At 42.9% G+C, this 20,001-nt stretch overlaps 1 protein-coding gene across 7 annotated transcripts in view; it reads left to right on the top strand.

The window, feature by feature from the left end:
• KANK1 (KN motif and ankyrin repeat domains 1) overlaps window positions 1-20,001 on the top strand; it is a 180,436-nt gene that overhangs the window by 144,202 nt on the left and 16,233 nt on the right. For 4 of the 7 annotated variants that reach the window (XM_074361651.1, XM_074361653.1, XM_045504977.2 and 1 more), the window contains one exon: window positions 8,147-10,819. In XM_074361651.1, coding sequence (XP_074217752.1) covers window positions 8,147-10,819 — 2,673 coding nt within the window. Of the gene's footprint in view, window positions 1-6,124; window positions 6,279-6,357; window positions 6,500-8,146; window positions 10,820-20,001 lie in introns of those variants that run through there. The other 3 variants (XM_074361654.1, XM_010967900.3, XM_074361652.1) reach the window with 3 other exon arrangements.

Below are 20,001 nucleotides of genomic sequence, written 5' to 3'. Positions count from 1 at the left end.
TGGGAATAGGTAGACCTGGGATGTGGAGCCAGTATTAAAAGGAGCAGTAATGGGAGACAATAGAAGGTATAGAAAAAGTGTGCAGGTCCATGTCTGTGGGGACAAGTTAAAAAAGCAGAGATAAGATCAAGCTGTGATAAGGAATCTAAAGATTTAGGGGGAGAAGCCAAAAGGAGTCATGAAGAGTTTTGGGTATGAGAAACCACACCACATTATAACTTAGGCACATAAAATAAACCAAGCCTATAAAGTTGAGTTATGCTACGTATGACGTTGTCAGTTGGCCTGGGTTTCCCATGAACTTCTGGCATGCATTTTGGCTTTCCTTCGTGTTGTCATTTTATTTGCACGAAGTGTTTGGGTAGCTGTTCAGAACAGCTGCAACATGAAAAGAAGTCTCAGAGAAATCAGGTAGGTAGTATAAATGCCACGGAACAGGGATTCAAGCCCTGACATCTAATAGATGCTCATCATTTGAATGAATGATTGGATGGATTTGTTAGCGGAGAGAGGGAAAGAGCAGGTTTAAAAATAACCCTGATAAAACAGAAACAGGCTCATAGACATAGAATACAAACTTGTGGTTGCCGGGGGGAGGGGGGTGGGAAGGGGCAGACTGGGAGTTTGAAATTTGTAGATATGACAGGCATATGTAGGATAGATAAACAAGATTATACTGCATAGCACAGGGAAATATATACAAGATCTTGTGGTAGCTCACAGCGAAAAAGAATGCAACAATGAATGTATGTATGTATGTTCATATATAACTGAAAAATTGTGCTCTACACTGGAAATTGACAGAACATCGTAAACTGACTAACTCAATTTTTTAAAAAATCAATAAACACTGAGGACCTTGCCTGTAGTGTTCAGACCTTCAAACAAACAAACAAACAAATAATTAACTCTGGTAAATGCAAGAGCAAGAGAAAGTCTCACTTGCCATACATCTTGGAAAACACCATGAGGAACACTTACACTGTCCTTTTGATTGTGTGTTCTCTAACAAATGGTATTTCTCATGTAGATTTGGTTTGGGAAGCTCCCTGGGTCTCAAAGTCTTACTGCTGACGTGTCATCAGGAGAACTTTCCTGTTGAACCTGTTCAGAAGACCTGTTCCACCTCACTGTCTTCTTCATCCCCTGTTCCCTGCCAGGAAAAGTTAATTTGCTAACTCAATTATTTTCATACCCTGAGTAATTAACCTCAGGAGAACGTAGCTCTAATGAAGTTCATCTCTGAGCTCACCCTGCTGCATTTCTTTCCTGCCTCTCAGCCTTGGCTAATGCTGAATCTTTTTGACTGCTTTGAACAGCAGGACACTTGCACTCTGCTGCTTTTAAATATGGGAATCTGTGTTTAATTATGTGCTGCTTGGGGGCTGACTCAGCTCTTCAGGCAAACTCTTCATGCTTCATGTAAGAGGGGACAATAATATAACAGAATTAGCAGAGTTCTTCAGTTTCAACAGTCAGAGTATCTGGTGAGGAAAAACACATAAAGAGTTTGTGGAAGTCGTGGCACGTGGGTGCCGTTATTTTTCATGGCACCATCAGTCACTCATCGGGCCTAGAGTCTGCAGCAGTGAACCAAGAACAAAGAAGTCATTGTATCCTAATTAATAGATAGAGTAATAGTATCAAAGTTTTGTCCATTTAAAAGTCCCTTGGGACACATTATTTAAGAAACCTCCAGTGCTTTTTGCTCATATTTAAGAATGGCTCACTGTGGTAGAGTGTGTAGAAAAGTATTTAGTGTTTTCTGCGTCAAGTGGCATCTTGATCACCCTCATCATTAAGCATGTTGCTGTGGTCTCACTGAGCAATGGAAGACTTGAAGGCCACAGTTTGCATGGCCAGATTCTCAGTTGCTGTATGTGAATGTTTGACTCTGTTCACTGTCTTCAGCATAGGCATTTTCTACCTCAACACAGCAGTCTGTTCTCGGTATCCAGAGGGGATTGATTCCAGGACCCTCCGGGGACACCGAAATCCATGGATGCTCAAGTCCCTCATATGAGATAATATAGTACAGTTGGCCCTCTGTATCTGTGGGTTCTTCATCTGCAGATACGGAGGACCGACGATACTGACGTTTTGGACTGGGTAATTCTTTGCTGGGGATGTGGGACTGCCTGTGCATTGTAGGATGTTCAGCAGCATCCCTGATCTCTACCCACCACATGCCAGCAACACTTCTAGTTGTGACAGCCCCAGATTTTCTCCAGACTTTGCCAAATGTCCCCTGGGGGCAAAATCACCCCCAGCTGAGAGGCACCACTAGCAGGTTAGTACAGCCAGACTGGTTTCTTACCATCTGATCTTCTAACATTACTTTTTAATGTCTTCCCAAACCATATATTATTTGGACATTAAGCTTAGTTTCCTTGAAAAGTTAAAATCATATAATACTTCATGAATCTAAATGATGTGACTTTTGAAATATCCATATCTCCATTTCACTTTGTTAATGCAGAAAAATTGCAAGGGTAATTTCAAATCGTTCTTAGACTACACAACAACCCTTCTCACAGAGCACTGGTTTTATAGGTAGCAAATATTTAAATAAAGAGTAGAATGACCATCATTTTTTGGGTTTCAACTTTTCTCCAAACGCATGGGAATTTGGTCTGGACTCAGGGAGTTGTCTCTAGTTGGTGCTGTCACGTTTGGTGTTTGGTTACCCCAAATTGCAAACTGTACAAGGAGAGGGGAGAGGGAAGAGAGGGACTTTGTGAGCCTAGGTGTCTAGGAAGTAGGCCAGCCCAGAGATGATGGCAGCCTGAGAAGCCATGTGGACCACCGTTAGAAGCCCATCACTTAGTTTGGCACAGTGGTATAAATTCTGGTGATCCCACCTCTTCGCTTCACTTCTGCCTTGCATTTTATTTATTTATTTTTCCATGCACCCCTCCCCCACTAGACTGTGAGCCTTGTAAGAATGGAGACCTTGTCTCCTTTGTTCACACTGTGTCCCCAGCTCCTACAACAGTACCTGGTAAACAGTAAGTGAAAGGGGTGAGGAGAAGGTGTTACTAAAATTGTTTTTTTAAATCAATATTGATTATAAATATAAGTTAAATATACAAATAATTTTTTTATTTGGTCCTCACTTCACACTTGGGTATTACGACATTTTAACTGGTCCCCTTGAATTTAATCTCTTTCTCTAACTCAGCCTAATCCACACACAGCTGTCAAGACAATTCTTTTAGCCCTAGCACAGGGCATGGTGTGCAATATGTCAGTGCCTAAGTGGGCGAGTCCCCTGCCCCAGGACCCAAGTCTGGTGTCCTCTCATGTACTCAGCCATCCCTCTCTCTTCTAACCTCCACTTTCCTAGAGCTGCACTGACAGACTCTGCCCTGGCTCTTCTCCACCACCCACCTCTGTTTCCTTTTTACTCTATCATCACTTACCTTGTCTTCAAAACTCATCTCCTGGCTAACTCCATTCTGTTTTGGTCATTTATTCATGTGCCATCATAATTTTCTTGTTGATAATATGCCTTTGTAACTGACCTAAATTAGTGTTATATTTAGGGTGTTCCACATTTATCTCCCAGCTAGACTGTAGCTCATTTTACTTTGTATAAATTCACCCTCCTACTCTTTTCCCTGAATAGGACCATTTTCTGCACCCAATTAAGCTTTCCATAAATGCTATATAATGAAGCTAGAAGTGGTGCCAGAAGCAGTCTCCACCACTGGATTTCCAGACATTCAGAAAATTCTTGTAAACACCAGGGACAGTTCTCTGATTCCAGAATATTTCGTTGGAAGCTATTACTTTCTGGATTCCACTTACAGATATAGCCAGTGGTTTTTGGCTGTGTTTAAGCAGGCATAGCTCTTGTTAGTCCAAAAAGGCTTTTCAGGCAGTTGAGTCTTCTTTATAACCCTCTTAGAGATTTTTTTAACAGTTGTTTCTATACTTCCATAATTATTCTAGAATTTATCAAAAAATTTTGTAATAAAAAAACTTTAACATCTGCCCGATTTATCATTTTTCTTTTCAAGATCTGGACTTAATTTTTTGTGTGAGGGTTGGGGGAGAAGGAGGCTCTAGAGGGAGAGTCCTGTATCCATTAGAATTCAGTTTAGCTCTACGTAATAGAAACCCAAAACAAACAAGAGCTAAACAAAATAGAAGTTTAGCTCTCTCACACATAAAAGTGTAGAGGTAGACTTTCCAGGAGTAGTATACTGCTCTGATCCACAAAGCTCTTTGAGACCCAGGTTCCTTCTGGCACTTTGTTCCTCCATCCCTAAGAGTGATCTCATAGTCCAAAATAGCAGCTAGTATTCCAGTCATCACATCTGCATTCAAGGCAGCAAGATGAAAGAACAGAGAAGACAGGATATCAAAGAACCATTCCTATGCCTTTTAAGGGAGGCTCCTGGGGGTTACTGCATGACATATCTGCTTATGGCCATACTAACAGCAAATGAGGCTGGGGAAATACAGTCTTCATATTTGCCCAGCTAAACAGGGAGTTCTATTAGTGTAGAAGAATGTGGTTAACACATAGTGAGGAATATTCAGCTGTCTTTGCTACGGCTGTCCCATATACTCTCCTGTCAAATAAACTTTCTTGGAGTTTATTTCAGTATATTCCTCTTGCTTTCCAAACAAGGACTTTGTAATTGTATTTTTTTAAGACAAATGCCTACATGTTGTAAAAATTTATAAAAACGTAAAGAACAACATTAAAATCACCCATGATTCCACAACCTAAATATAATCACTGAAACAGCATCATGTAAGCAATGTCCTTAATGCTGATATAGAACAAGCAGCTTCAGTCTTCAGAGTATTTAAATGTTTTTCAAAGTTCTATGTTACACTATATAGTTATTCCTTCAGTAAACATTTTAAAACATCTTTGTTCCCAGCACCTTATCAATTCACGTGTGTGGTTGGGAAGGAAAGCAAGAAAGGGACTTCCAAAAATTAAATTTGTTGCTCTCAAGATACATACAGACTAGTACAGAGAGACAAGACAAACATACATGAAAAAGTTGGGAAATCAATCAGGGCCCTATAAATGCCATATTTGTGTTAATGTATGTAATGATGCACTAGAAAATAGGAGATAAAATAATAATGACACCAGGTAGAATAATTTGTACCGTGGACAATTGTTTGTAAAAATGACACCTTGAGAACACATCTTGCTTTCTTAGTTGGTGGAGAATGAAATTTGGATTACATGTCCTTAGGACAGTCTCATTCAATCAGAATTAGGAAATAATCAAGTTTAACGTGGTTGAATTCTAATCTCTCCTGATTCCCAGATTTAGAAGTCCAAAGTTCATTTGGGGATAATTAAGCATGACCCGTGCCTTTTGTGAACTTCAGAAATAACTAAAAATGGGCTAGTTAAGTTTCCCTGAAAAATGCGACGTGTTTTATTTGTGCTCTAAATCCTGACGTTACTGCGTTAAAAAAAAAAAGGTTTTGAAGAGAAACTAAAATTAACCTGTTGAAAATGCTTAAGTAGGAAAATTAACTGTGTTAAGAAATACACAGAAAAACATCTATATCTAAATACTAACAATTGCCACTAGATGGTGAGATTTGAGTGACTTTCTTTCTTTAAAAGGTTTGTGCGCAATGTTCTTTTTTCTTTTTTTTTTTTTTTAAACAAGCATGCACTACTTTTGTAGCTGGGAAAATAAAAGTTTGTTTTTTGGTTTTTTTGTTTGTTTTTTTTTTAAAGAAAGTTTCATTAATGGCAGCGGCTCAGTTGAGATTACTGTTGGAAGAGTAGGAGCCCGGTGCTAGGAAGGTTTCCTGCACTCGCAACCGGCAGCGCGGCGGTCGCTGTGGAACCTGCAGAAAACAGTGCGGCCGATTGTGCCCCGGGCTCCCTCAGGTGCCCCGGGCTCCCTCAGGTGACCGGGGCCGAGGCCGCTTAGTTTCCACCCAGAACACACACCCTTTCATGCGGAAGGGACTGGTGCCGCCAAGACAGAGCCTCTCTGTGGAGACGTTCAAACTGCTGGCTTTATTTTGACTCCTGGCAAAACTGGCATGAAGAACACACATTTTCGACCGCTCCCGGCTTCCTGTTTGCCGTCAGCAGGCCGGGAGCAAGCCGGGAGCGCCGCGCGGCGGAGCGCGCGGGGGGCGGGCCCGCGCGCCGGCGGACCTCATTGGTGAAGGCCGGGCCTATGGCGAGCGCGCGGGCCCGCCGGCCAAGTCCCCCGATGTCCGCCCTCCCCTGCTGACCGGGGGAAGAGCCTGGGCCGGCGAGACGGAGTGCGGGTCCGGTAGGTGTGCGGCGGCGGGGCGGGAGGGCGCCGGGCCACCCCGCAGGGCAGAATCCCCGGGCCTGCGCCACCGGGGCGGGCGGGCGGGCGGCGTGGAGCACCCGCCGGTCCGGGGGCTCTAGATCGGCCTGGTTCAGAATCGCCCACGCAGGGAGATCTGCCTGACACCCGAGCCTGCAGTTTTTCTTTGCTTACGGAATTTCAGACAGCACTGGAAACAGGTCTGGCTGCATATTTTGAGTGAGCTTGTCCATGTGGAGTTAAAAAGGAAAGAAAAGAAGGAAAGACGTTCTGTTAGCATGAGCCCGTTTCCGGGCGCATCGCCTCTGGTCAGCTCTCCCTTGCTTAGGCTAGAAATTGGTGCCAAGTACCTTTTAAATAAAATTCTTTCTCTACGTAATTTAGAATGGAAAGCTAGTACCTAAATTCTAACAGCTCGAACAGTGTAATATGTTTTAAATGAGGACTCAATGCATAATCTTTATTCTTCTGCTTGGCAGTTTTCTTTCTTGTACTTTTTCCAGCTTTTTAGAGGGAAGAGGTCGGATGGAGGCGAAAGGTTTACTCAGAGCGTTCACACTATCAGGTGTCACATTTGGCAGCGTTGAGGGTGGGAGGGGCAGGCCAGCAACCCAAATTGCTGCAAGTACCTGGACCTTGACAGCAGTATGCTGGGTTTTTATACTCAGGATAGGGGCAGGAGTACGGATTGTTTGCATTTTCACTCATTACTTTGGGGTCCTTACCAGACCTCTCAAATGCAGATCTTGTTACTATGACTCTAGGAAAACACATCGTTAGTACCACAATTTAACAAAGAAAAACAGCCTTGGTTTTCAGTTTGAAATGCATAGTTTAGGTCAGCAGCAAGGTCTGTGTCTTGAAAGGTTCTTGTCTCCTTTTCTAAATGTTTGGTTCAGTCAGAAGTAGCATTTACCAAATACCACATGATCCAGTGTTTTGAGTATAGGTTTGCCTTTATTTCATCCTCCTTTGCATCTGTCTGGATCCATCACAAATACAAAACAAGGTACTCTTGGAATAGTAAATGTTTTGTCCAGAAAAAGTGAAAGAGGAAAAAAACTTTTCCTCTGGTGATATTGGGTTTGGGTTTGTTTTTAAATGAAAAGACACAAAATATAGTTGAAGTCTGTCCTCCGATTGTTCTTGCCCCTGTGCTGCTGGAGGTAATCACTCAGTGTCCTCTGTATCCCAGGTTTCTCAGCAATGAAGGTGTCAAGGCAAACTGTGATCTTGTAGCGGTGGTCAGGCGCTGGGGTGTGCTGGCCACCATTTAGAAAGGCTGTGTGGTCTGCTAGACGAGCAGTAGGTGGGAGAACTCACGTCCAGGCTTCCTGGATCTGCACTGACTTGGTCTGTTATTTTATGGCTTTTTCACTTTTTGTGCCTCAGAGTACACTTTATAAAACAGGAGTCATGATGACTGCTGTCTGTACATCAAAGGGCTGTAGACAGCAAAGGAAATGATTTGCTTGAAAATGCTTTCAAGTCTTTTTTAATGCATTCTTTTAAAAAATCAAGTATTTAGTAAGGACTTACTATGTGCCTGGCTCTTAAAAATCATTCTCTCATCACATTCTTTTAACCTTATGATTTAAATACTTACATTTCATTTTTACTCAGGGGGAGACTGAAATTTGGAGAAGTTTATTAACTCACTCACCCACTTGTTAAGTGGTAGATTCACAATTAGAACCTAGGTTTGTCAACTCTTAAATCATACTAGCTCACCACACTGTAACATACACAGATATGTTTTTACCATTTTGTGTATTGCATGATATTATAATTGTCTCTTTTTCTTTGGAAAAGCCAATAATGTTAATATTCTCTTTTCTCTCTCTTAGGAAAAGCAGATGGTGTTCTGAATGGAGATCATGACAGGGAACAGAAGGATCCTTATTTTGTGGAGACCCCCTATGGTTATCAACTAGACTTAGATTTCCTCAAATACGTAGATGACATACAGAAAGGAAACACCATCAAGAAACTGAACATCCAGAAGAGGCGGAAGCCATCTGTGCCATGCCTGGAAACCAGGGCCACACCTGGTCAGCAAGGTGTATGGACTTCCACTGAATCCCTCTCATCCTCCAATAGTGATGACAACAAGCAGTGCCCCAGCTTCCTCCTAGCCAGAAGCCAAGCTACATCGATTCCCATCCCGAGGCCACCGGCCCCCCTGGAGACCTTACCCACTTTTCTTACCATCCCAGAGAGTCGACAGCTGCCACCACCCTCACCACAACTCCCAAAGCACAACCTTCATGTCACCAAGACACTGATGGAGACCCGGAGAAGACTTGAACAGGAGAGAGTCACCATGCAGGTGGCACCTGGTGAGTTCCGAAGGCCCAGGCTGGCGAGTTTTGGAGGCGTGGGCTCCACGAGCTCCCTGTCCTCCTTCCTGGGTTCTGGAAGCCACAATCCCGCCACGCACCAGCTTCAGAATGGGTACCAAGGCAGCGGGGATTGTGGCGCCTATGCCCCAGCCGCTGCCACCGCTTCCTCCATGGGGAGCTCCATCCGCCACAGCCCTCTGAGCTCAGGGGTCTCCACTCCCGTGACCAACGTGAGCCCCATGCACCTGCAGCACATCCGTGAGCAGATGGCCGTCGCCCTGAAACGCCTGAAGGAGCTAGAAGAGCAGGTGCGAACCATCCCTGTGCTCCAGGTAAAGATCTCTGTCTTGCAAGAGGAGAAACGGCAGTTGGCTTCCCAGCTGAAAAACCAAAGAGCTGCATCCCAGAACGATGTCTGTGGTGTGAGGAAGCGGTCCTACAGTGCTGGGAACGCCTCCCAGCTGGAACAGCTCTCCAGGGCCCGGAGAAGTGGCGGGGAGTTACACATTGACTATGAGGAGGAAGAGATGGGGAGCGTGGAGCAGAGCACGCAGAGGGTGAAGGAGTTCCGGCAGCTCACAGCAGACATGCAGGCCCTGGAGCAGAAGATCCAGGACAGCAGCTACGAGGCCTCCTCAGAGCTCAGGGAGAACGGGGAGTGTCGGCCTCGAGAGTGCCGGTCTGTGGCTGTGGGCGCCGATGAGACCATGGACGACATTGTCGTGTACCGCAGGGGCTCCAGGCGCTATAAGGATGCTGCTGTATGGACAGTCACCGAGACAAGGAATTCTGGGGTCAGTGTGACAGAGGCCATGCTTGGAGTGACTACCGAAGCTGACAAAGAAATTGAGCTGCAACAGCAGACCATAGAAGCCTTAAAAGAAAAGATCTATCGCCTGGAAGTACAGCTTAAAGAAACCGCCCATGACCGGGAGATGACTAAACTCAAACAAGAGCTGCAAGCTGCTGGGTCAAGGAAGAAAGTTGACAAAGCCACGATGGCCCAGCCTCTTGTTTTCAGCAGGATGGTGGAGGCCATAGTACCCATGAGAGACCAAATGACTGGCAGTCATGTGGACATGGTTGACACATGTGTCGGGACCTCTGTGCAGACAAATAGCTTAGGCATCTCCTGCCAGCCTGATTGTGAGAACAAAGTCGTGGGGCCTGAGCTGCCCATGAATTGGTGGATTGTTAAGGAAAGGGTGGAAATGCATGACCGATGTACCGGGAGGTCTGTGGAGATGTGTGACAAGAGTGTGGGCGTGGACATCAGTGTCTGTGAAACAGGCAGCAACACGGAGGAGTCTGTGAACGACCTGGCACTCCTCAAGACCAACCTGAATCTCAAAGAAGTGCGCTCCATCGGCTGCGGGGATTGTTCTGTCGATGTGACTGTCTGCTCTCCAAAGGAGTGTGCCTCCCGGAGCGTGAACACGGACGCCATTTGCCAGGTGGAAGCGGCAGTCATGGCCGTGCCTCGAACCACGAGCCAGCACACCAGTACGCTTCTAGAACTGGTAACCCAGTTCACCAACACCGAGACGGCCACCCTTACAGAATCCTGCACCAACACTTCGCTCAGCACCTTGGACAAGCAGACCAGCACCCAGACTGTGGAGATGCGGACGGTGGCCATCGGGGAAGGCCGCGTCAAGGACGTCAACTCTGCCAAGATGAGGTCCATTGGAGTTGGCACGGTGCTCTCTGGCAACTCTGGGTTTGACAGGCCATCAGCTGTGAAGACCAAAGAGTCAGGCGTAGGGCAGGTAAATATTAACGACAACTATCTGGTTGGTCTCAAAATGAGGACCATAGCTTGTGGTCCTCCCCAGTTGACGGTGGGGCTGACAGGCGGCCGGAGGAGCGTGGGTGTTGGGGACGAGTCTGTAGGAGATTTCGAGGAGAGCCCCCAGCCTCAGGCTCCGTCTGGACCGGTGACCGGCTTGGATCACTACATTGAGCGTGTCCAGAAGCTGCTGGCAGAACAGCAGGCACTGCTGGCTGAGAACTACAGTGAACTGGCAGAAGCTTTTGGGGAACCTCGCTCACAGATTGGCTCCCTCAACTCCCAGCTCATCAGCACCTTGTCGTCAATCAACTCTGTCATGAAGTCTGCAAGCACTGAAGAGCTGAGGCACCCCGACTTCCTGAAGACCAGTCTGGGTAAGGTCACAGGTAGGTGGCACTCCTGGGGGATGTGGGGGTAAGGAAGAGTGTGGACGATGGAAATCCAGGAGGAAGGTTGGTTGTTTTTTGTTTTTAAACTACTGGGGCCATTTTTTGGAACCATGGAGAAAGCTTTAGAATGGTAATGGGTAGAATGAAAAGCATCTGAATCCGTAAGCAGCTCTGCTCATCCTCATTGCTGGTGGTCCTGTTGGCCTCTGGCTGAGAACTGAAGCTAGAGGAAGAAAAGCAAATTAGCCCTGGCTGGCTTAGGGGCTGTCTTCTGGGGCTGCCGCTTTGATACCATGTCTTTCAGTTACTTACTTGCTCATTTTATACAGGACAGCCTGAAAAAAGTCCTGCACTGTTTGTAACCACAATTGCCAGTATATTATCAATAAAAAATACTGGTATAAAATGTTTTTAATTAAAATTTTTATGAGGGAAGAAAGACTCCATTAATTCATGTATTAATTCAGTGAATATGATGAAAGTCCTACTCTGTTTCTAGCCGACATATAGGCTCCTGTTCTCATGGTGCTTACCCTCCACCTGGCACTGGCGATAAACAGTAGACCTAAATATGTCAGGAGGGGATACATGCAATGAAGAAAAGAACTCTTCTTAGAGGAGCAGTGAGGGGTGCTGGAGAGGTGGGGGCTGCTGGAGATGGCGTGGTCCAGGAAGGCATCTCTGATGAAGGACCCCTGAGCCAGAACTTGGGAGAAGGGAGCTCTTTCCCACTGTTCATTTTGTTAAGTGCTTACATTTCCATCTTTCTCATCTTTTCCCTTATTCTTTGGGATTCCTGCTCACCCCTGCTTTTCTTTAAATTGAAGCTAATAATGGAGAAATTACCCTGGGAGATTTGATGACATCTGCTGTATCCCTGTGAGCCTCACTAAAGTGAGTTCCCTTGTTACTAGTCACATGTGGTTCTTAGTGTGCATATTGTCACCCTACGGCTGGGTTCCTTTCCTGGCTCTCCAGCTTTCATGAACCAGCATGACCTGGGGAAGGAAAACCATCCTTCTTTATACTCATTGTGAAATGCGCTTTCAATGGACACCCATCCTGTAAGGTTGACAGTGTGTTCATCACTGGCCGGCAGTGCACACAGGGTGGCCTTTGTTGCCACTGGGGTGGTGCTCCTAGCGTGTCCAGTGTGGTTTCTTCTGTTGATGTGCTAAACTATAGTGTGAAGTTTGGGAAGCTCCTAAAAACACTCTCCACTCTGACCAAATGCTGCACGTAAAATGAATTAAAATGCTTCAAATGATGGGTATAGTGTGAATTAAATTTAATTTTATATGAAAATGTGTAGTAGAGACTTAAATGTAAGTTAACAAACAAAAATTTCAGGTTCTTTGTTTCCCTTTATAGCCAAAAAGGCAATGCTTCAGGCAGACTGGAATAGATTATTTTTGTATCTTCAGAAGTTTAACCTCCAAACCCGAATTAGTGTTACTCGTTTTTAGTAACTGTGCTGTGGAACAGGTAGCTTATTTTGGAAGAAAAATTGAACATGACAATGACAGCTGATGTGTGATAGATTTTTGCCCTTTGGAATCAAAGGAGTCAAGTAAATGTACAGGGGAGTCATTTTAGAGTAAAGAGATTAAAATGATGTGTGGACTCAAGCAAGATCTTAAGTAACTAATAACATGTCTGTTTCTACTTCTTTTTAAAAATCATGATGTCAGATGTTGAAGTCAGAATGAAACTCTTAAATACCACCAGACACAGATGGTACACTGGGTCATCCATCATAAGACCATTTTCCTGCCAGCCTTCCTCCCTCCTCCCCAAACCGGGGTTTCTATTTCACATTCTTGCCAAAAATATTCAGCCTTAAACCACTGGAGTGATCTGCCTGACATCCTGAGCATCAAGACCGAGGAGGAGGTTTTATCTGGCTGTGTTACAGTGTTTTTGGTCTATTTCCAGTCCCGCTGACATTCCAGACATCACTGTTTAGTTCTGACCCTGCAAACGAACACCTAATTAATCAGCTAAAATGCATGAGACCTACAGCATTCATGAACAAAAGTATAAATATTTTTTATAGCACTTATTTGATCATAGTGGCTGCTCCCTCTCAGAGCATGCAAGGTTAACTTTAAAGTTTTTCTGTAATTCCCATTGCGTTTGTGTTTTGCTTTAAAGTTCTAAAGAAGGAAGTAGGTTAGGAACTCAACCCAGGGCATTGAAGTTTTGTTATCTGGTGTCTATTATATGGGCTGAAGATTAAAGCAGCTTGATATAGTAGAGCTTCTCAGTGTCTGCAGGCGGTAGAGAGTGAAGGTGTGGTCAGAATGCACTCTGGCCCAGTGTGCACATCATGCACTACAGAATATTGCTCACATTCAGTCTAGAATACACTTCTCTGGCAGAAGGCTTATGGAGGATAGAAAGGTATTCATTTCAAACTTTCTTGTCCAAATCAGATTAGGAAATTGGAGTTTGACATCACCAAAAAGAACATATAAGCGATCACTTATGTGAACCCAGTACTTTAGTTTGAAGAATTTAAGTTTGGGCTCCAAAGCCAGATATTCTGGGTTCGAATCCTTTCTCTGGCACTAGGACAGGTTGTCTTTGTTCCCTCACAAGGTTGAAATGAAGATTCAGTGAATCAGTGTGAATATAGCGTTTGGAATATTCTGCAGCACAGAGTATGAATGCTCAGTAAACGCTGGCTGTCACTGCTGCTAACTGTTTTCAGTACTTCCAGAAATGGAAATGTAGATCTAGAACAAATTGCCAAACAAAAATGCTACAAATAGTCTTTTGTCTTTAATGCAAATTTTTGTCTTCGTAATTCTGGCTGTCCATTGCCTCCCTCTACCCCTGACCCTGGCCAATTCGTCTCCCTAGCTAATAATTTTATCACGATAAAGAAATATATAGATAAATATGGGAAAACACAAAATGAGTAGAATAAATTTTCGATTAGGATTTATTCAGAATCCATGTCAAAGTTCAAAACGAAGCCTAAAATGAATTAGGTGTATATTAGTACCCAACCCACAGAATTCTCTTCGGTTTTCCTAGGGTTAAAAATTTGTGGGTATCACTTTTTAGTATGCGAAAGAGCATTATTTTTAGCAGCGTAATAATAATGTGCAACACTCCAATTTCTTAAAGTTATAACTGGAGTGTGTGCTCCTAATAAACTGACAGTTCAGAAGATCATACAATACAGAGAGCTGCCCTCATGCTGTCATGGGGTGACCCCTAGTGTGTTTGAAATGTGTAAGTGTGCAGGTCTATTTTAGAGACGTACTTTTTTGATAACATTTGAATCCTGCATATTTTACCAATGTATTTTTCACATGAAACATCACAAACATTTTTTCAGTATATTTTTGGGGGGTGGGTAATTAGGTTTATTTATTTATTTTTAATAGAGGTGCTGGGGATTGAACCCAGGACCTCATGCATGCTAGGCATACCCGCTACCACTGAGCTAAACCCTACCCCCCATTTTTTCAGGATTTAAGAGACAGTGTCATAGTTTTGATACTGGGATTTGATGATCTGTAAAATTCTTTTTAATTTTGATAGTGTGAGTTTCATGTAGTTAATATTTTTTTTCATGGAATTAAGCAGTTAAGAGGAAATAAGTTTCTATTCTCACAGAAACCTCAGGGGAAAAAATGTTAATTCTTTCTGTAAATCAATTGGATTGTTTTGGTTTGAGAAGTGGGTTAATATTTCTTTTTATCCTTTTCTTTATCCCTCTGGAGAGAGGAAGGAGGAGAAAGAAAATTCTAGACAAATGACTTGCAGTGACAAATACTCTAAAAATGTATAACTGTCTCTGAGCAAAAAACAAACAAAACTATACCAGTGGAATTTAACTGCCTGCCGCATGATTTATAGGAAACTCATCTCTCGTACTCAAGTAAAAGAACTGCTTTTTAAATCAGCTTCCATATTTGCACTCTTCGGTATCTTGGGCTTGCTAAAAAAATTTATGAACTTGAAGTCATTCCCATAACTGTGAAAGCAATTTTGTAGACAGAGATCTGAGCCAAAGTGAAACCAGGGAAAATAAAATCTTTATGAAATACCATTTCTAGTTAGTTTCTTAGCTCAAATCTTATACCATTTACTTGACCTCATACCTTTTTTTAATCACAGTTTTCTTTTAATTAATGCTACAAGAGCATCAAATGACCCAAACCAAATGTTTCTCGAGCCCCGTCGTGTATGATGGCATGATGCAGAGGAAGTCAGCTGACGTGGAGGTCAGCGGAGCTGACTTCTGGTACCGGCTGTGCAGGAACTTGTGCACTTGAGGGGAGTTTGGGCTGCCATGTCCTCCTGTATCATGAGAGGGTGGAATTAGGTTTTTCAGCAGAATTATTTTATAAAAGTAGCTCTTCACCAGGCTACCCATCAGATTCATTGAGGGAACTTTTTTCCCCCCAAAATTCGTGGGTTTTCTGCTGGCACCCACTGCTACCACCATGCAATCGGGAGACCCATTCAGGCCCTATTTCAGGGAAGTATTGTTGGAATAAACAACCTTAAAGCAAGTCTGGGGTCCAAAGCATCATGAATAGTTTTGTGTTTGGAATTCCTGTGAAGAAAGTACATAATTTTTATCAGATTCTCAAAAGGAATAGCTGACCCTCAGAAAGACTGAAATTACAGATCTAGCGTATCTGTTACAGACCTTGAGGAAGAGCACTTCAGCCCCGAGGGAAATCTTTTACAAAGATTTAAAGTCTGTCCACCAGCTTTGTGAGCCCTTTAGTTCACACTTCTTTGAAAATCTTCCTCTTTTACACTGACGTTTTATCATTTTAAATGGGTATTAGTGAAGTAAACATGCGCTCTAGAAAAAGATGCAAGTTTACTTTGACACTTACAGTCCCAGTGAATCCTGAAGTGTACAGTTCATTTCTGGCTAAAGCATGGAGGTTGGTGGTTTTTGAGAACAGACATGTCTTTATGTTCCTGGATGTCCAGTCATAAACAATGAAGGGAATTGTTGGTACGGGATGATGGTTACAGCTCTTTGTTCTTCCTCCAATCAGCGAGTCATTCATATCTCACTGAAGATGTTTAAAGTCTACCCTGTCCCCATCTCTGTTCAGGTCAATTGATAGCCCTACATTCATTGTCAACTATATGCAAAGCATGGTCCTGAAACAGAGATATAGTGTGATCTAAGCCTTGAAGATACTCTGCTCCAGTAGGGAAGCCAAGACACATATACTAGAAATATGAATGATAACCCTTGACAGTATATGTTAGCCACCAAATAAGGTAAAAGTAAAAGTTCTTGAACAGTTCAGCTGCAGTCAGTCTCTCTGAAATTTAGGGAGGAGATGAGCTTAGGGTGGAGAGGACGACCTTGACTGTATCTGGAAGGACACGGAGCATATCTGCTCAAGCCAACTTCAGTTAGTGCAGCTTCTCAGTGTGGGTTTTCTGGGTCAAGTCTTGGGATAGTGTGTAATTAAATGTGGGTGGGGTTTCAGTGAAGGAGAATCTGACTCTTAATCCACTCTAGCATTTTAATTTTTAAGTACCCACTTTTAGATATATTCATGACAGCTGTCTGGTATGTTCCCAGGAAAATACTTAAATGGCCCTAGAAATTATAACACTGTGGCTCTTACCATTTAGTGACTTTAGGTTGGTGGCCACATGCATTGACATTTAGAGTTCTGAGAGGTGAGCCTACAAACAAAGGGATTGTCCTTTCTCCTCCATCAAAGTTACATACTTCCATCCAAAAGTAATGTGTACCAAGTAAAGAATACATGAATAATCTCTACTGTCTATTCCCCAGACCAACATGTGGTGTGGAAAGGGTGAATTCGTGCTCAAGCTCTTTCCCTTATGGAAAAACTAGAAGTATTATTTTACTTCCCTTTGAATTCTGAGTTATACTTCGGAAAAATGTCTAAATGATTGAATGACCTTCATAATGATTCAGAAATTTCAGTCCCACCTCTTGACAAGTAAGCTAAATGTTCTTTAAAAATCAAATCAGAATGTTTAACTGAAAATTTGTCACAATAACCCGGTTAATTAACTGGTCACACTGTTCATAGTTGTGTTTTCAGAAAGCACTTGGCATTATTTAAAAAGAAAAAAAAAAACGAGTTAGCATGCCAGAAGAGTTGGAATACATAAATAGAGGAACTTTTAAAATCCATGTTAAAATGTTTTTAAAAATCATTTTTCTAATTTAGAAACACATTGCTATATACTAACAATGAATACCCATGCTAGGTGGATAAATATCATAGAGGAAACTGGAGAAGATGATCTCTTTGAAAACTCCAGCTCTGTTGTTCATTGCTTTTTTTAAATATAAAATAGTTTGCTTTAGCACTTCTAAAGTCAAAAATGTAAAAAAATTTTTCATTTTAAGTTATTCATTTTCCATTATAGTTTGCCTTAGCTAGTAGCATAATTATCCATATATCAAGTGCTAAGTGTATTTTAAAATTAATACTTTGAGAGTGCTCTTATTTTCCAGAACACTGAGATTTCTGTCACTTGCTGTCTTTTAGTTATCACTAATCTGGTCAAATCGTAAAATGAAGCTCATGCTTCATTGGCATTTTATAGCCATTATAAGTTTGAGTTAATTACCAAACACTGTACAGTTGCCCACTCCCTGGTTAACTAACTCCCCAGTGGTACCCGCAGAAACCATTGCCCCCTGATGTGAGTTTTGAGCAGCCAGGCCAGAGGGCCAGAATTCTGAAGGTGTTTGGCAATTACTCATGTTGTTTTACCCGTATTGTTTGGGTAGCATTAACTGGTTATGGACTTCTCCCATTAGTGGTCCAGGGCTGTTACCTAAAACCACCAGTGAATTGGAATCCATGTGGTCCTAGTTGATGGACTGAAACCAGAGGGAAGTCTTGTTTTCAGCAATCAGGTTTAGACTGATTAATTTAATTGACTGGTTCCCAATCCTGGCTGCACACTGAAATCACTTGCAGAGCTTTTAAAAACGACTCATACCTGGGCCCACGTGCAGATAGTTCATTGTGTCTGTATTTTTAAAGCCCCGCCCCGACCCGGCTGATTGTGAAGGGGAGCCAGGGCTGAGACCATTGAATTTTGTTGGCCACTTTATGTTTGGCTTTCTTGGAGGCACGTTTCCTGTGTTTTGTGCCCGGAGTTGTTGTCAGAGTCTTATGCTAGTACATGTGTCTTATGTGTGCCCTCTAACCACAGTGAGCATTTATCAAGATCAGACAGGTGTTTCTGGGTCACCAAGAGCAGCAAGAGTTTCAGCACCATCTGAAAACCGTTTTCTGGCAACAAAGGTGACAAATTTCCTCTGATCCAATAAGTGAGAACTAGTTTAACATTGAATGTTGTCCTTTGCCTTGCTAGTTAGTCGTAACAGAATTCCTGTGACCTTGCTGTGACCTGTTGAATTACACAGGCACTTACTAAAAGCTTTCCATTGACCAGCACGGTTGAAAGCACCGAAGAATTCCCCAGATAAGGGGCGGACTCGAGGAGCTCACAGTCTCCCAGAGAGACACAGGTGAAACCCAGGGAACAGAGGGCAGGCTGCGTTCTGGTCTGGACAGTACGTGCTGCAGAACAGTGAGGGAAAAAGATCTCTGTAGAATGGTATCATAGGAGAACAACTATAGAGGACATAGAAATGGTGCCAAGCCTTGAGCAGAATTCTACTGGCAAAGGTAAAGGAAGCTGAAATTTTAGGCTTGTAGGACACTGTAGGAAGGAAGGGCACAGGATTGGGGGTAATTAAGTCACCAGACCACTCTGATTGAGGAGAGGGTAGGAGTCGTTTAGCAGTTAAACTGCCCCGATGAGAAGCTGTCCATGTTCACTATAAAGAAAACCCTCAGGTGCCTGCTTGAGAGGGTGGACCTTGAGTGGAGAAGCTTTAAAAAGTCCTAGTTTACAAAACTAAGTTCTGGTGAAGAGGAGTGTTTGCCTCTGGAAAAGGGCAGGAGGTGGGAAGCATGGATTCACTGGGTTATTAGAAATGTTCTGTATCTGAATGAGGGAGGTGCTAACACAGGCATGTACGTTTACCAACATTCATCAAACTCTATACTTAAATTCTGTTCATTTTATTGCATATAAATTATACCTCAATTTTAAAATATTTTAAAGCCATATTTAGAAAGAAAGAGAACCTATGAATTAAAAGACTTAAAAACCACTGTATGCTATATACAGTGGGAATACAGAACTGGGGTTCTGATTCAAATATTCAATACAAAAATGTTAAGAGGTCATGGGAGAAATTTGAATACCTGACCAGATAAGCGATGATTTTAAATTATCTTTTTTTAGGTTTGATAGTTTTAGCTTTATAATTATTTTCTAAGAGTTCTTTCATTTAGGAATATATACTAAAATATTAATGAATGAAAGTGATAGGATCTCCGGCCTTTGCTTCAAAATACTCTAGTGTGAGTGGGTGGAGGAAGTAGAGACGAGACCAGATTAGCTGAGCGTTATTGTAGCTAGTGATGAAAACACAGGAGTGTATTATACTGTTGTCTACTTTTGTGCATGTTTAAGGTTTCAGTAACAATGAAAACTAAGCATGTGTTAGCATTTTAAGAATCATTGTTGATTCTTGAATGGGGATATACTTTAGTGAAAGTGTTCTTTAGAAGTATTCTGGCACTTAGGGATTAACTGTTGAGACTCCTCAAGGTTACTGCAGTAATTTCAAAGTAATGATGCATGGAGTTGGAGAAGGAGGCGTGAAGACAAATGCCCTGCTTTGTTTATTTTACTCCAACTGAGTCAAAGGCACTTGAGACATTTCTCGTTTGCTGTTAGGAAGACACACTAGGTCGTGGGGGCACTGGATGTTATTTCGAGGGCTGCATTCAGTACTCTATGTGCTGAGAAGCGGGGTGGGTTTGGGAAGGAGTCACCTGAGGGGCTCCCCATGCCTGTGGAACTAGAGGAGGAAACACTGTGCTGTTGATTCATGGACAAAGTGCCATTCATGGGATTAGGAGATGTGTGTTCTAGCCCATCTCTGTGGCCTCAGGCAAGTCCCTGGCATTCAGAATTCTTAGCTTGGAAATAGGAACATTAAAATTTAGATGCTGATACCTCACTTTGAACATTTTGTGTCCTTCCACCTTTTCTTTTTTTATTAGACTGTCGTTGTTTTAAACCACTAGTTTCCAAAGTAGGCCACCTGC

The sequence above is a fragment of the Camelus bactrianus genome, chromosome 4 (genome assembly GCF_048773025.1).
Source record: "Camelus bactrianus isolate YW-2024 breed Bactrian camel chromosome 4, ASM4877302v1, whole genome shotgun sequence".
NCBI classification, from domain to species: Eukaryota; Metazoa; Chordata; class Mammalia; order Artiodactyla; family Camelidae; genus Camelus; species Camelus bactrianus.
The sequence above is the reverse complement of the archived record's forward strand: the minus strand, read 5'-3'. Positions and strand labels throughout refer to the sequence as shown.